Source organism: Hyperoodon ampullatus, assembly GCF_949752795.1.
Source record: "Hyperoodon ampullatus genome assembly, chromosome: 17".
Taxonomy (NCBI): Eukaryota; Metazoa; Chordata; class Mammalia; order Artiodactyla; family Ziphiidae; genus Hyperoodon; species Hyperoodon ampullatus.
The window spans coordinates 5,793,239-5,810,181 of record NC_136930.1 but is presented as its reverse complement, the minus strand read 5'-3'; the positions used below and the strand labels follow the sequence as shown (position 1 = coordinate 5,810,181).

The window sequence follows — 16,943 nt, the reverse complement described above, 5'->3', positions numbered from 1 at the left end:
AAACAAGTCAACAAATCTAAGAGATACCAACCACCATGGAGTGAAACCAGAAATCCATGGCAGCAGGAAAATTCGCACGTATGTGGAAATGAAACAGCACTCTTGAACAACCAATGGATCAAAGAAATAAAAAAGAGAAATTAGACTCAAGAGGGAGGGGATATAGGTATACATGTGGCTGAATCACTTTGTTGTACAGTAGAAACTAACACAACATTGTAAAGCAATTATAATCCAATAAAGAAGTAAAAGAACAAGACCCAAAAGACCTCAAGATGATCAAAACGAAAACAGAACATACCAAGACTGAAAAGATGCAGCAAAAGCAGTCCTAAGAGGGAAGTTTAGTGTTAAACGCTTACCTTGAAGATCTCAAATTAAAAAACCTAACTATACACCTCAAGGAACCAGAAAAAGAAGAGCAAACTAAGCCCAAACTTAGGCTTAAGGAAATAGTAAATATAACAGTAAATCCAACAGACTGCTCCCCCGGGGCCCTCATTCCGTGTGGGCTGTGGGAGGACACGCCAGGCAGGCGCCTGCACAGGTCAGCGGGGGCTGCAAATGTCGTAAAGGGATGGGTCCTGACGTGCTTGGTCTCCCTCTTTTTTAGGGCACGATGGAATATGTCTTCGAGTTGGATGTTTCAGGGAAGGTGGAAGGTGTCGTGGAGACATTGCTTCAGGTAAGCCAGGGCTTTTCTCAGACATTCACTGGCAAACTGAGGCATAAACGTTTTTTTAAAGAATTTCATACTCATACGTCTTACCAAAACCATAACCTTTTTTATAAATCTGAAACAGATTTACTTGAATATGTTGAACTTGAAAACTATACATTAGGAAGAAGCCATAGATATTATCAGAGTCATTCTTACCTGTTACTAAGTAACAGAATGGTGGTTGTGTTTCATTGTTTCTAAGGAAATATCTTCAAAGCATCTGAGAGAAAAAATAAATTCATGTATATTTATATAATCGTAGCTTCACAGAGCATCCTGTCTGGACAAACTTGGGGACCAAACTGCTATGGTAAGAGTTTCTAAAGATCTGTATCTTTATTGTGAATGAACGTGTATCGATATGTCACTTATAAATCCTCATATCCATACTTTTTAAATGATTCTGTTTTAAAGATAACAGCCATTTTGCAGTCCCGTTTGGCTAGGACGTCATTTGACAAAAACAGGTAAGTTTTCAATGATTTTGTTCCCTGATTACGAAAGCAGTGGCATCGTCCCCTGGTGCCTCATTCAGTGTGTCCAGAACCGATAGTGGGTGTTACCACGTGCCTCACCCCAGACCTGCTCGTCTGGGGGAACGGCCCTGGCATCAGTGCCAGAGCAGAGTCTGGGGCCTCCTTGCCACTTGTCCCAGCTGACATCTGTCCATCAGAAAGGCCTGGTGCCAGCTGCTCTCCGTGATCTTCCCAGTCTACAAGCTTCTGTCCTTTCACACGTTAGCGCCTCCATTCAGGCCACCAGCCCCTGCCACTAAGATCACAGTGACAGCGTTTAGGTTGTCCCCAGCTCCAGCCTTGCCTGCTGCAATCCTGTCTTCTGCACTGTGTCGAATGTACTTTTTTTTTTTAACATCTTTATTGGAGTCTAATTGCTTTACAATGGTGGGTTAGTTTCTGCTTTATAACAAAGTGAATCAGTTATACATATACACATGTTCCCATATCCCCTCCCTCTTGCGTCTCCCTTCCTCCCACCCTCCTTATCCCCACCCCCAGGCGGTCACAAAGCACCAAGCTGATCTCCCTGTGCTATGCGGCTGCTTCCCACTAGCTATCTAGTTCACATTTGGTAGTGTATATATGTCCATGCCACTGTCTCAAATGTACTTTTAAAATCCATTCTTTCTAAAGAACTTATTTCTTTATATCGCTTGTCTGTTGGAAACTCTTCCAGACTTCCAGTGCCTTCCGGGTAAAGTCTTCACCTCACCTGCACACGGGGCGCCCTGGTTTAGCCTCTGTCACTGTTCCGGCCGCCGGTGGCTCTTGATCTCTGCGTTCTGGGCGATCCCCGAGGCGCCTTGTGGCCTCCTGCCTCTGAGCCTCTGCTCGGAATGCTCGGCCTCCTGCCTCCTCTGTACCTGCCCAGCTCTTCCTGCTCTTCTCGTTTCAGCTGAGCCGGCAGTTGTTCTGGAAAGTCTTTCCCGACCCGTCAGGCTGTTAGGTCCCTTCCTAAGGTGTCCTGCAGGGACCTAGAGACCACGTTCTTACTGATCTAGTGGAGTTTTGTTTCGGTTTTTGGTTTTGGGGTGTGTTGGGTTTTTTGTTTGTTTTGGGGGGTTTTTGGCTTTTCTAAGTATCCAATATATTTTCTGCAAGTAAGTATACTTTTATATTAACCTGTTCTCTTATTTGTTTCTTGCCTTATTTTAAGTAGATTTCCTTCTGTTAAGTAGATTTGGGCTATTTGTCTCTGTCTCCATCTGCAGTATCACTGTATGAATTACGGTAGCTTTAGGACAACTCTTAATATCAGGCAGTGCAGGGTCCTGCACCATATTTCCCTTCTTAACTTACGTCTTCACTGTTCTTGGTCTTACGCACTTCTGTATAAATTTAGAGTCAGCTTGTCAAGTTTCATAAAGGAAAAGCGTGCTGGGATTTTGACTGTGATTGCAGTGAAACTTTCCATTTATTTAAGTCTTCTTTATGATTTTTCTTTATAAAGTTCTTTCTTCTCTTGTGCTAGATTTATTCCAAGTACTTCGTATTTTTGATGGTGTTGTAAATGATATCCTAAAATATTTCATTTTATTGTTGATACTTAGAATGTAGTAGATTTTTGTGTATTCGTTTTGTTTTCAGCAACCCTGCCACACATTGTGACCCATTCCATTAACTTTATATATAGATTCTCTAATATGTACAAAATCTTATGTAGCGATTGTTTCAGTCTCTAGTCACTAGATATCATTTTTATTTTAGATATTTATTTTTAGATTTTTGTATTTGGAATCCTCAGGCCTAGGACAAAGTAGAAAGTATTGGTTGAATATTCATTTATTATGTGCTAGGCTTTTGCTAGAAGCTTATGTGTATAAATGAGATTCGTTTGTAATATTCTGTTTTATTGCTACCTTTGTGAGATTTGTGACCCTTACACTACATTTTCAAGTGTTAAAGAATTTGCCAGAAAAGCCATCTGGCCAATAACGTGTTTTCTGTGTTTATATTTGTTTACTTCTTTTTCTGTTTCACCTATATAGTATTAATTTTCTTTTCATTTTTGTACTTGTAGGATATATTAGTTAAATGGATGGTTGGGAGGAAACAATAGCTTCCATTTTAGGAAGGAAAAGGAGTAATAAGAATTAGTTTCTTTTGACCCACTTAGAATGCGTAATTTTTCTAAGTAGCGATTTAGACTTTAATCCTGGGCTTCAGCGTGACATTACTTTTAAAAATGGTTCACTATGAAACTTTTGATTTGTCCAGTCTCCAAAGTGTTAGGCTGAAGAATTTGGGGAAGACTTTTTTGCAGCGTGAAGTGAGATATTTCAGGATTGTATACTTCCTCTAAAAGAAAGAAGGTAAATTTTTGCTGAGATAAATTTTCATCATACTTCCAAGGAAGTGCTTTTTTATTGAAACTATATTTAGTTTTCCCTGTTGTTCATTCTGAAAAGGTTCAAGTCTTCACAAGTTGAAAGATAATATAGTGAACACAGATACCCTATGAGTCACCAAGCGTTAATTTGTCAACATGTTACTGAATTTGCTTTGGTTCTTACATGCTCATGCTTGCTCTGTGTGTGTGTGTGTGTGTGTGTGTGTACATGTATAAATAATGCATATATGTCTGTATATATGTTGTATGTATGTATACGTGTATAGCTGATATGCATATTATGTATGTTTGTGTGATACATATAAAATATATGCATACAACTTTTCCCTGAACCATTTGAAATGACACTGCAAGACTTCCTGACACTTCACCCGTAACTACTTCAACATGTATCTCTCACAAGAAAGTTCTGTGACATTCCTCCGTACTGTTATAACACTCAAGTAGCAATATTCTGTATGCCGGGTAATTTATAGCTCCATATTCAGGTTTCCCCATTTGTACCCCAAAATGTCCTCTTTAAAATACTTTGGACTAATTTTAGATTTAAAGAAAAGATGTAAAGACAGTGAGTGCAAAGAGTTCTTTTCCCCTCATCCAGTTCCCCCATTATTATATGTTTAGTGGGTGTGGATGCTGTAATCCTAGATTTGTTGGCTGTAATCCTAGATTTTTTATTTTTTTGATGCTATTGAAAATTTATTTTCCAATTATTTGTTACTGGTATATAGAAGTAGTTTTTTTGTTGTTGTTGTTTTTTGTTTTTTTGTTTTTCAGAAACAATGACCTTGTATCCTGTGACTTTTCCAAATTCACAATTTACTCATTAGTCCTAGCAGGTTTTTTTTGTAGATTCCATAGAGTTTTCTATATCCATAATTATTTAATCTGTGAATAATGACAGTTTCACAGAAATACTTGTGGCTTTTATTTCTGCTTCTTGCCTCATTGCACAGTTTGATTAATAGATGCAGTGGGAGCAGACATTCTTGCCTTGTTCTTGATCTTACAGGAAAAGGGTTTAATGTTTCTCCATTAAAGAATGATGCCAGCTGTAGGTTTTTCATAGATGCCCTTTATCAGAGTGAGGAAGTTTCTTTTTACTCCTGGTTTGCTGAGAGTATTTTCAAAACTAGGTTTAGAATTTTGTTAAGTACTTTTTGTGCGTTTATTGAGATGACTTTTTTTTTTCTTTAATTCTGTTAATATTGTGAATTATGTTGTTTTTTCAGTGTTAAAACAACGTTGTATTCATGGGATAAATCCAAATTGCTTATGATATATTGTTCTTTTTACATATTGCTGGATTTGCTTTGCTAGTATTTTGTAAAGGATTTTTACATCTCTGTTTATGGATATTACTCTAAATCTTAGTATTTGTGAGGTTTTGCCATCAGGGTTATGCTAGCCACATAACATGAGTTTAGAAATTTCCCTTTATCTTCTTTTTCCCAAAAGAGTTTGGGTAGGATTGTATTTCTTGCTTAAATTTTTAACCACATTTACTGGTGAAGCCATGTAGGCCTGAAGTGTTCTTACTTAGTCAGTCTATTTGCTTGACACATAGGACTAGTTAGATTGTTTCTTCTTGTGTCTATTTTGTCAAGCTGCATTTTTCAAAACCTTTGTCCAGTTCATCCAAGTTGTCAGGTGCTGGCATCAAGTTGTTAATGTCCTCTGAACCTCAGTAGGATCTGCAGTTATGATCCCTCTTTCATTCCTTACGTTGATACTTTATGTTTTTTCTTTATCAGTATTGCCAGAGGTTTGCCGATTTTATTAACCTTTTTAAAGATCCAACTTTTGACTTTATTGATTTTTCTCTATTTTTATATAAAAATCATTTTATACAAAATTGATTTCCATGCTTATGATTTCCTTCCTTCAGCTTACTTTGGGTTTAACTTGTTCTCTTTCCAGCTTCCTACAAAGTTTAGATCACTGATTTTAGACCTTCTTTTATAAGTAGGACTAGAACATAAATTTACCTCTAAGCACTGCTCAGCTGCATCCCTCAGATTTTAATATGTTTTTATTATCATTCATATGAAATATTTCATGATTTCCTTTGTCATTTCTTCTTTGACCCATTGGGGTTTTCTTTGGGTTATTTAGAAATATGTTGTTTATCTTCTCTGTATTTGGGGATCTTGTTACTGTTGTATTGTTATTGATTTCTAATCTAATATTCTCTTGGTTCAGAGAGTACATGGTTCAGTCTTTTTTTTTTTAAATAAATTTATTTATTTATTTTTGGCTGTGTCGGGTCTTCGTTGCTGCGTGCGGGCTTTCTCTAGTTGCGGCAAGCGGAGGCTACTCTTCCGTTGTGGCACGTGGGCTTCTCATTGCAGTGGCTTCTCTTGTTGTGGAGCCCGGGCTCTAGGCGCACAAGCTTCAGTAGTTGTGGCACGTGGGCTCAGTAGTTGTGGCTCGTGGGCTGTAGAGCTGTAGAGCGCAGGCTCAGTAGTTGTGGCTCGTGGGCTGTAGAGCGCAGGCTCAGTAGTTGTGGCGCACGGGCTGAGTTGCTCCGCGGCATGTGGGATCCTCCCAGACCAGGGCTCGAACCCACGTCCCCTGCATTGGCAGGTGGATTCTTAACCACTGCGCCACCAGGGAAGCCCTGGTTCAGTCTTTTGAGGTTTGTTGGGATGTGTTGTATGGCTCTGCATACAGCCTGTCCTGACACGGGTTTCCTAGGCCCGTGAAGGGAACGTATGCTCTGAAGTTGTGGGGTGTAGTGCCCTGTACACGTCATTTGGGGCCAGTTGGCTGATGGTTGTTCAGATCATCTGTACTTTACTGAATTTTAGTTGACTTGCTCTGTCAATTACTGAGAGAAGGGTGTTAAAGTTACCAGTGATGATTGTGGAATTGTTTATTTTCCCCTGTATTTCTGTCAGTTTATGCCTTGTGCACCGGCAGGCTCTGTTATTAGGTTTACATACATTTATAAGACACCAGTTTTCTTACATGTTGTGATTGCATGCTATATCTTTTTCTATCCTAAAAAGGATAGACACTTGTCTGTGTCTTATTCTGTTTCCAAAAAACACACTTTATATAGTTGTCTTTTTATATAGTCTGAAAGTCTCTGCTTCTTAATTGGATTGTTTAATTCATTTATAATTATGTAATTATGGATATAGTTGGTTTTTAAACCCACTATCTTAGTATTTGTTTCCTAGCATTTCATTTGTTCTTTGTTTCTCTGATCCTCCTTTCTTACCTTCTTTTGGGCAAATCTGGTATTTTTAAGTATTCTACTTTTTAGCTGTAGTGCTTGGTGTCATTCTTAGTGGTCACTCTGGAGCTCACAATATGCACCTTGTACATAGCGTACCTTCAGGTAAGAGTATATTACACTCCTCTACAGTTGTTCAAGAGCCTTACAGCAGTGTGTTTCCACATATCCCCTCCTGCCCTTTGTGATCTGTTTTTTTTTTTAAAATAAATTTATTTATTTATTTATTTATGGCTGTGTTGAGTCTTCGTTGCTGTGCGAGGTCTTTCTCTAGTTGTGGCGAGCGGGGGCCACTCTTCATCGTGGTGCGCGGGCCTCTCACTGTCGCGGCCTCTCTTGTTGCAGAGCATAGGCTCCAGATGCGCAGGCTCAGTAGTTATGGCTCACGGGCCCAGTTGCTCCGCGGCATGTGGGATCCTCCCGGACCGGGGCTCGAACCTGCGTCCCCTGCATTGGCAGGCAGACTCTCAACCACTGCGCCACCAGGGAAGCCCTGATCTGTGGTTTTATATTAAATTTCTACATATACTATAAAACCCATGATATGGTGTTCTTATTTTAGGTTTTTAAATAATTTTTTTTTACAGTAGGTTCTTGTTGGTTATGTATTTTAAATATAGCAGTGTGTACATGTCAATCCCAAACTCCCAATCCCAAGAATTGAGATACATGCATTTATAGGTACATAAATTAAAATACTGAGAAATAATTCTTTTCTATTTACTTGGATATTTGAATACTTATGTTTCCTGATGCTTGTCTTTCCTTCCTGCAGAACGGGTGTTGCATCTGGTGTCATTTCTCTTAAGCCCAAAGAACTTCCTATAGCATTTCTTACAGTGCATATCTGGTCAGGATGGATTCTCCCAGCTTTGTCTGAAAATACCTCTATCTTACCCTCAGTTTTGAAGGGTGTTTTTGTTGGAGATAAAATACTAGGTTCACAGGGTTTTCTTTCACTACTTAAAGGGTTTTCGTTCCGTTGTATGTTGCTGTCCATTGTTTCCTGTGAAAAGTCACATCATTTGTCCTGTTGTTACTGTGAATTAAGGTGTAGTCTCTCTGCGCCTGTCCTGCTGGGGGTTTCCGGGTAACGGAGCCTGTGAACTGGTGTCTTATATTAGACAGTTTTCACCACTTTCCACCGGTGTCTCTTCTGCCCCGTCTCCTGTCTCTTCTCCTGTGACTTGAGTTACACTCATGTTAGTATGTTTTATAGTTTCGCTTAGATCTCAGACACTCTGTTCTGTTTTTTTAACAGTTATTATTGTTATTATTATTCTCCTTTTGTCTTGTTTCACTTAGGACTTTTTTATTGGCCTTGTTTTCAGCCGCATTGGACTTTTCCTCTGCCGTGCCCATCTGTTAAGCTTGTTTAAGTCATTCTTCATTTCCTCTCGCCCAGATTTTCATTTCTAGCATTTCCTTTCAGTTCTTTTTCACAGTTTCTGCTTCTCGGATGAAGTTTTCCTTCCCTTCACATGTGTTTTCCATCTTTTCTTCTAGATCTTTTAGTACATTTATTACAGTTATCTTAACGTCTCCCTCTGATGGATCCGAGTCCAGGTCCTCTTCCATGGAATCTTCTCTCTCATGAGTGTAGGTCATATTTACTCACTTCTTTGTGTTTCTTGTAATTTTTTGTGTGCTGGGAAGTTTGTTTTAAAGGAACTGTAGAGACTGACCTAAGGAATATTTGCCTCCGGAGGTGGTCATGCCCACTCCCATCCTGCCTGCTGCTTGCCCTGGGGTCTCTGTAAGTGTAGAGTGGAGCTGGGTTAAATCCAGGTCCCCATGCCCGGTTCCACAGCGGGAGTGAGCAGAACTGTCCTCAACGGGGCTTGGGGTCGGTGCCCTTGAAGGATTTGGAGATATCCTTGTGCTTCACAGCTGAGCCTCCAGCTCTCCGCCCATGGAGCATCTCTGCCCTCCAGGCCTGACTCCTGCTGTCTGGCGTCTCCCTCATCCTGCAGCCCTTGCCCCCTGTGGAAGATTGCCCCTCCTCCTGCCTCTCAACTGCTGGTCCCTTCATTTAGGTTTCTCTGCACCTGAGCTTTCTGATGGGTTTCTAAACATAGCAAGGATTGTGTAACTCATTTGGCAGGTTTTGTGGTTGGGATGAGAGCTGTGAGGTCTCCTTCACGTCCAAACTGGAAGAGGAAGCCTGCTTCTGTGTGATTTTGTGTTTGTTTTTTTTAATACATTTATTTATTTTATGTATTTATTTTTGGCTGCGTTGGGTCTTCGCTGCTGCATACGGGCTTTCTATAGTTGCGGTGAGCGGGGGCTGCTCTTTGTTTTGGTGGTGGGCTTCTCACTGTGGTGGCTTCTCCTGTTGCGGAGCACGGGCTCTAGGCCTGTGGGCTTCAGTAGTTGTGGCTCGCAGGCTCTAGAGCGCAGGCTCAGTAGTTGTGGCGCATGGGCTTAGTTGCTCCACAGCATGTGGGATCTTCCCAGACCAGGGCTCGAACCCGTGTCCCCTGCATTGGCAGGCGGATTCTTAACCACTGTGCCACTAGGGAAGCCCTGCTTTTGTTCTACTACTTACAGAGGAGACTTTTTTTTTTTTTTTTTTTTTGACTGCGTTGGGTCTTCCTTGCTGTGCGTGGGCTTTCTCTAGTTGCTGCAAGCGGGGGCTACTCTTTGTTGTGGTGCATGGGCTTCTCATTGTGGTAGCTTCTCTTGTTGTGGAGCACGAGCTCTAGGCACGTGGGCTTCAGTAGTTGTGGTGCGCAGCCTCAGTAGTTGTGGCTTGCAGGCTCTAGAGTGCAGGTTCAGTAGCTGTGGCGCACGGGCTTAGTTGCTCCACGGCATGTGGGATCTTCCTGGACCAGGGATCGAACCTGTGTTCCCTGCATTGGCAGGTGGTTTCCCAACCACTGCGCCACCAGGGAAGTCCCAGAGGAGACTTATTTTTAGCTCAGTTATTTAACTAAGTAATTGCCTAAACTCTTGATGATTTGGTTATTTCCCTTCTATTTTTTTTTAAATTAGTGAAGCAGAACGAAAATGGACTTTTTTGATGAGTTAACATAATTTAGGAGGGAGTGGTGGTCACCTTTGACTGGTTTTACTGCAGTAGATCCACAAAAGACTATACGTTGGAACTGACATGCAAGTAATTGTAATTATGTGCCCATAGCCTTATAGAATGTGGTGTGAAGTAAGTGCCACCCATGCCAAAACAGTTTCTATGACAATAAAATAGGTCTTAATGACACAAAAATAGAAAATTATGTTAATGTAAGAATAGTTTCAAGGCCGACTTGCTTATTTGGGGAGGAATGAAGAGTGCCAATAACAGGGTTATTTGGTATTTTTTACTTGTCTGTCTTCTCTTCTTTGATACGTAACCTCATCTGCTTTTAAAAAAATCAAGTATTCATTATACCATTGAAAAGAAAGTCAGTTTTATTTAGGCGACTGATTTATATCACCAGTTTTCTTGTATCAGATGCAGTGTTTAGACACCTGTTCTGCAGAGTCACTTTGTAGCTCCCTCAGATAAAGTTAAATCTAGAAAGTAGATTGATTTCTGATTTTTCTTGCTTTTGCTGGAAAAAACATATTCTCAGATTCCAAAGTGTTTCTGAAAAGCTGCACATGGAATGCAAAGCAGAAATGGTGACACCTCTGGTGACGAATCCTGGCCACGTGTGCATCACTGACACCAACCTGTATTTCCAGCCTCTCAATGGGTACCCGGTAAGTAGTCTGTAAGCCAGCGGAGGGCTCCTTTGGTATTCCCGTTTGCGTCTTCAAGCTCTCTTTCCTGTGAACTTGACTTCACAGTTTCAGTGTTCTCACATTTTGGGGAGGGTCAGAATTATCCCCCGTCCCCATCCAGCATCTGGTATTTAACGGCTCCCCGTGTAATCCTGATGCACCCTCACCCGTGTTTGAGCTCTTCTGACTTACTTTCTGTTACTTCAGGGGAAGAGAAACCCTGCCCCCTCTGATTTTAGTAAAGGGTCATTAGAGGTTTATGCCTTTCTACTCGGAAGCACATCTGCAAGAGAGCAATGAAATATACTAAGGTTAAGGAGAGATGGATGTTTTCTGTGTATCTGCTTGTATGTACACCTAAGCTGTATTTCTCGTTTTCCCTTAATTACAAACCAAATCAGCAGATCTGCCTCTGTCCCAGAGGAGCAGTGTGAAGTGGCCCCTCCAGCCAGTGCAGAGCTGCATGTGGCACTGCTGTCACTGGGCAGCTGCAGTTCTGCTGCTGTGATGCTGGAAACATCTTCTCTTGCACGATGACTTTAGACTCACGAGGCCACACAGTAAAGATGAATTCAGATTTCTGCACTAAAACTTGTAAAGATTGGCGGCTTTATCTAGATACGGACCCTTTTCAGAGTGGTTCACTGAAAGAACGGAAACCCTAAAACTCTGCTAGTGCAGTTGGACCGCTTGGCAGGTAGCTTCAAGAACAGGAGTGTTCTCTGCCATGGAAGAAATTCTCCAGGCTGGTCAGTCATTACATGTCACTGAAACGTGAACACTTTCCTAGGTGAAAGGTGATGCTATAACAATTCTGTCCACCAGGTGGTAGGGCACACTCGCCGGGCCCTCCAGCGGACACAGTACACGTTGCTGATGGCATTCTTTGTGGCCTCATCAATTGGCTGGACCAACGCTGTTGCTGTGGCTTGGGTCAATACTTGAGCGACAATATCTGAGTATAAGCCACAGCTTCAGGGTCCCAGGTCTGGGCTGGGGGCCTTGGCCGGTCTTCAGGCAGCTTCCACGGCTACATACCCTGCGTCTGCAGGCTCTCCCTCCCTCTTACTTGGAGGGAGGGTGGACCTGTCGCCTTTTAGCCAATCTCAGCACCTTTTACGACCTTGCTCCTCTCTCACTAGCATTTTAAGGCTCCAGAGAAGCGAGAAAATTTTCCTCCTTATAAAGCTTAGAGGCCCTGCTTCATACTATAGCTGTTTATGAGCCTTATTACACTGTAGTTTAAGGAGCTAAAAGACAGGATTCTAAAAAAAAAAAAGCTGTATGTCAGTTCTGAGCAAACCATAGGTCTATAAAATAGGAACATTCCTGAGAGGAGGTCTACACCAATCCTTTAATATGTCTTACCACTCAGCACCCCTGCAGAAACCTGAAAGCTAGATGCCTGCATTATCATCCTGGGGGGTACCGGCCAGGGGGGTGGGTAGGGGGACTGGTCCACGGTCATAAAGCTAGTGAAAAGGGCAGACCAGCGTGTAAAGTGAGGCATGCCCTGTTCTCAGAGCTCACTTTCCAGGTGTCCAGGTGTGACCCGTCAGGAAGTTAAGGTGGGGCAGCTGAAGGGTGGCGTCTAATTGTGTCAGAATCTTGACGTTTGAGGTTGTCTTTCTACTTTTAAAGAAACCCATGGTCCAGATAACACTCCACGACATCCGCCGCATTTACAAGAGGAGACATGGTCTCATGCCTCTGGTGAGTTCGAGGGGAACATCCCCTCGAGAGGATGACTGTCTTGTCTTCCGTTTGGCCACTCGGGCTCGTCTGAAAGGCGCGGCTGTTTGTGTTATGAGCAGAGGGGCCGTGAGGCCCGCCGCCCTTTCTTTTGGCTGCGCTGGAAGTTCATCTATCAAGGAGCGACTCTTCCTGTGGGGGGAGGGCTGTTGGGAAAGAGGCTGTGGCTCCAAGAGCAGGAGGGCCCAAGTGCCCTTGAGTTTTCTCCCTGCCGAGTTCTCAGGGTCCTCCTGGGTTTGTGTGGGGACAATGGATGCAGAACTGGTCCAGTTACAGCGGCGACATCTCCAGGCAAAGTTGGGAAGCTGCAACAGCAGGTCTCAGTGGAACTGTAGTATCCTCACGGTTAACTTGTATTAATTCAGCCTTCAGGCTTGGTGCGAGGGAGAAATGGATAAAATAACCATTTCAGTCACCTGGGCGGCCCTCCCCGCCATTCTCCTGAATAAGCCCGTGTCCACACTTCTGTGAGTCTCACACGCTTATTGTAGAAACCAGTCACCACGGAAGGTGTGACTCCAAGGGGTTTTAGCTTCACATCGATATAAATCTATTTGTTCTCCTTCAGAGATTAACCAGTAGGTGGCATTACAAGAGCATTGTGGATATTTCAGCATCTCATTGTGGTGTTTTGTGTTTATGAAATTTAACTGTTTTCCTGCCTATTTTACTTAAAAGGCAATTCTCCATTTCGAGTGCCAACAGAGGATTAGGGAAACAGATTCTGTTTAAAATCTCCTCCTCCTTTGGGTATAGAGATGCAGTCAGAAAAAAAGAAATTGGCATTGATTAAGTACCTTCTGCCTACTGGGCAATTTATGTACAATATTCGTTTATCAGCGCAATCCCTGTGAGGTCGATGATACCCTATTTTACAAAGGAATTGAGACTCCAGGAGTTCACTCCCTCGGTTCCCTCACTAGTAACGCTGGAAGCCTGTATCTGAACCTAGGACAGTGCTGCACTTTCATCCTTTCTTTGTCTATTCCTGTCCCGTCTCGGCTTCACCCTCACAACATTCACGCAGCTCATAGTTTTCTTAAAATAATTGCATCCTACTAATTAAATGAGTTATTCAATTATCAGTTTAAGTTGACATAATTATGACTTAGTTTGTAAAAGAAAGCTAAACCTTTGTCTCTGAAGAAGATAGGTGAAGACGTGGATCAGCCAGTTTTGAATTTCAACATAATAAACTCACAAATGCTGTCATCAATAAAGATCCTCGAGGTCAAAAGGGATTTTGTAAAGTTTAGCTGAGACACGTCTTGTGCTTATAAATCAAATTCATTGCTGGGGAATATGCATACAAGACCTGCAAATAAAAAATGCAGGGGCTTCCCTGGTGGCGCTGTGGTTGAGAGTCCTCCTGCCGATGCAGGGGACACGGGTTCGTGCCCCAGTCCGGGAAGGTCCCACATGCCGCGGAGCGGCTGGGCCCGTGAGCCATGGCCGCTGAGCCTGCGCGTCCGGAGCCTGTGCTCCGCAACGGGAGAGGCCACAACAGTGAGAGGCCCGCGTACCGCAAAAAAGAAAAAAAAAAAAATGCAAGTGTTTAGTTGAAAGGCTTTTGTACTTGCGTCACTCATGTTGAGATGCCGTTTGTTTTATTCTTCTCTTTCTGGATTTGTAGGGCTTGGAAGTGTTTTGCACAGAAGATGATCTGTGTTCCGACGTCTACCTGAAGTTCTATGAACGTCAAGACCGAGATGACCTCTATTTTTACATTGCTACATATCTAGGTTTGGGGCTCACTCTTCACTTTATCTGTTCGTGTGAAGGTGGTTCAGCTCCCGAGTAACTGGGGTGGGAAGTGAGAGGACAGCAGTGCTGCATCTGGAATCACCTCTGTGGTCCTACTTAGTCCTTCTCATCAGTAACTTCAGTTAGCAGAATGGCACACTGAAAATTACGGGAAATATAAATGAAATTTGGTAATAGTTCACTCCAATCCTGTGTTTTAAAAACTTTTGATAAATATATTTAAATGTTTTTTGTATCTTAACAACCCCCAAGTTGAATGGATTATATACGAATCCACCTAATTATTTTTATGTCCAGTCCTGTCTTCTGTTAGTTTATGAAAACCAGGACTCAGTTTCTTTCTGTGAGACAGTGGGTTACCCAGTCGTGTGTCTGTGATCATTAATTGTGGTCTTAATCACAAAGCTGGAAAACGGTACAAAAGGAACATAGGAACCTTCTATGCTCAGTATGGTACCGTGGGACTCAGTTTGCTTATAACTAATATTTCCTCAGTCTTCCTTGGGAAATGTGAATTTTCCCACTTTTATCAGAGAGAACACCTGTATTTTTCTTTTCAAGCATAAACATATTAAGTTGTATGGTTGAATTATTCTTGTTTTCAAAATTGCCAGATGAGTAGAATGGAATTTTTAAAAATCAATATTGGGATTTTATTAATATCATCTTAGTTTGCTGTTCCCGTGTGCAGTGAAATCATTTATGAGATGTGTAGTGACTTACTCCCTTAGAAAAGAAGTTTTCTCTCAAGGAGGAATAGTTTATTTTCAATAAAGAGCGTATTTTACAGTAGGTTTGAGTTCATATTTTTTTTCTTCTCACACTAAGCTGTTCACTTAATGCTTAAGTATAGCTTTGGTATAAGTTTACTGTTATCTCCTGCCTCTTGATTTAATTTTTTTCATTTAATTTTTCTAACTATAACAAGATGACAACAAAAAACTCAACTTTCATGGTGAGTCCTAAAATCTCAAGTCAAAAAACTTGCCGTGGCCTAAAAGGTCTGCTTCTGTGAAGCGTTTATTCTCTCTGAGTTCATTCCTGAGATTGTTCAGACTTTCTCTGAGACATTCTGAGAGCAGAAAATCAGAGGATAAGTGTTTTGAGTTTTTAAGCCCTTTCCTGGTAGCTGATTAGAGAAGAAACTTGGCAAAGTATATAAGAATAAATATTGAATCAGCAAATGAGTTAGATAAGTTTGATGCAGCCAGTACAAAGCTGAAAGCAGAATTTTCTAAACAAAATAGAACAGTTGACTCATTTTACAGGAACGTTATCATTGGTGCCACACCATCTGTGCTTCCATCTTTCCTGAGGTTATTTCTGGGCAGTCTTTCTGGTCCTTCTAGTTTGAGAACTCTGACAGATACTTGTTTTCTCCTTCAGCAGTTTCTATTCTTTTCCTTATTCCTCACTTGCATAAATAATACGCAGTCAGTGACAAATCAGCCTTAGTGTACCCTGCTTCCAGATCTGAAAGAAAACTAAAAGATTGTTTCGTTTTACTTTCATAAGAAATGGAGGAAATGAGCTTTTACAAATGGTCACGGCTTCTTAAAGGCATTAAAACTCAAGCACGTTTGGAAGGATTCTTTGTTAGTACATATTGTAGACTATATATAAATATAGCAAGTGTTATATATATTACCATGTCATATTTATGTATTTGCTCCATACTTTAATATTTGTTTTATATCATATATTTCATAGATGTGATATGTTTTATATATTTAATAGATATGAGATGTTTTATATCATACATTTAATAATTTCCCTCCTGGATCTTGGAGATGCTCATTCATACTTGATAGAACAACTCTTTGGTAAAAACAAACTGTAGCCTACTTTTCTTTTTTTAAAATGTACTTTTCAAAAATGGGTTGAAGGGTCTACACTGAAAGCCTCTGTAGCGCCCTCACATGCTGAGTGACCATTGCCCGCACACGTGGAGCTCAGTGTGACCCGGGCCTGTCCTCACCTGTCCCCCCAGAGCACCACGTGGTGGAGCGCACGGCCGAGGGCTACACACTGCAGTGGCAGCGCGGGCTCCTGTCCAACTACCAGTACCTGCTGCACCTCAACACGCTGGCCGACCGCAGCTGCAATGACCTCTCCCAGTACCCTGTGTTCCCCTGGGTCGTCGGCGACTACAGCAGCTCCGAGCTGGGTGCGTGCCACAGAGCCGGGCTTTTAGAGCAAAGAACACATTCCCTCTTAGAACCACGTTGTGATTCGTGAACAGAGTAGAACCCATTTGATTTTATTACTGACGATGGCCCGTCTCCGTGCCACGATACTGGATGGGTGTCCTGGGAATTAGGTGTGTTCTATATGTTTTCTCTACTGTCTCTGAATTTTTTTTAATTCTAAAAAAAAAGTACTCACATACTTCTTGAAAGCCACACCCAGAAGACATGCATGGGATCTTCAGCTAGTGTTACCACTGCTACCAATAAGTACTATGTTTCCAAATACTTAAGTTTTCACTTTGAAAATTGCGCCTCAGGTTACCGTATTACTTTTCAATTCACATTAAAATATGTGATTACCAAACATAATAGCTGTTCATTAAAGAACACTTAGAAAGTACTGAAACACTGAAAGGAAGAAACAAGACTCATCAATAATTACATTACCTAGAGAGAACCATTTTAACTTGTGGTATATATACTTCTTTCTCTCTCTCAAATTATTTTACCAAAAATGTGATTGTAGTGTAATTTTATTTTGTAATATCTTAAAATTTGATATTGTGAACACTGAATTACTTTTGACAGTTCACTGATTGCACCCTTGTAGTTGAAAGAGGTAGCAGATTTTCTAGGAATATAATTTATTTATCTGATAATATTCAGGTCCCCAGTTCTCAAA

The 16,943-nt window shown here is 41.5% G+C and overlaps 1 protein-coding gene across 9 annotated transcripts in view; it reads left to right on the top strand.

The window, feature by feature from the left end:
- The window catches only part of NSMAF (neutral sphingomyelinase activation associated factor), a gene marked incomplete at both ends in the record, with an annotated part of 60,561 nt that overhangs the window by 26,965 nt on the left and 16,653 nt on the right, over positions 1-16,943 (top strand). For 4 of the 9 annotated variants that reach the window (XM_079722629.1, XM_079722624.1, XM_079722628.1 and 1 more), the window contains 7 exons: positions 614-685; positions 984-1,031; positions 1,136-1,188; positions 10,406-10,535; positions 12,198-12,269; positions 13,942-14,050; positions 16,063-16,239. In XM_079722629.1, coding sequence (XP_079578755.1) covers positions 614-685; positions 984-1,031; positions 1,136-1,188; positions 10,406-10,535; positions 12,198-12,269; positions 13,942-14,050; positions 16,063-16,239 — 661 coding nt within the window. Of the gene's footprint in view, positions 1-613; positions 686-983; positions 1,032-1,135; positions 1,189-10,405; positions 10,547-10,992; positions 11,117-12,176; positions 12,270-13,941; positions 14,090-16,023; positions 16,240-16,943 lie in introns of all 9 variants that reach the window. The other 5 variants (XM_079722622.1, XM_079722627.1, XM_079722623.1 and 2 more) reach the window with 5 other exon arrangements.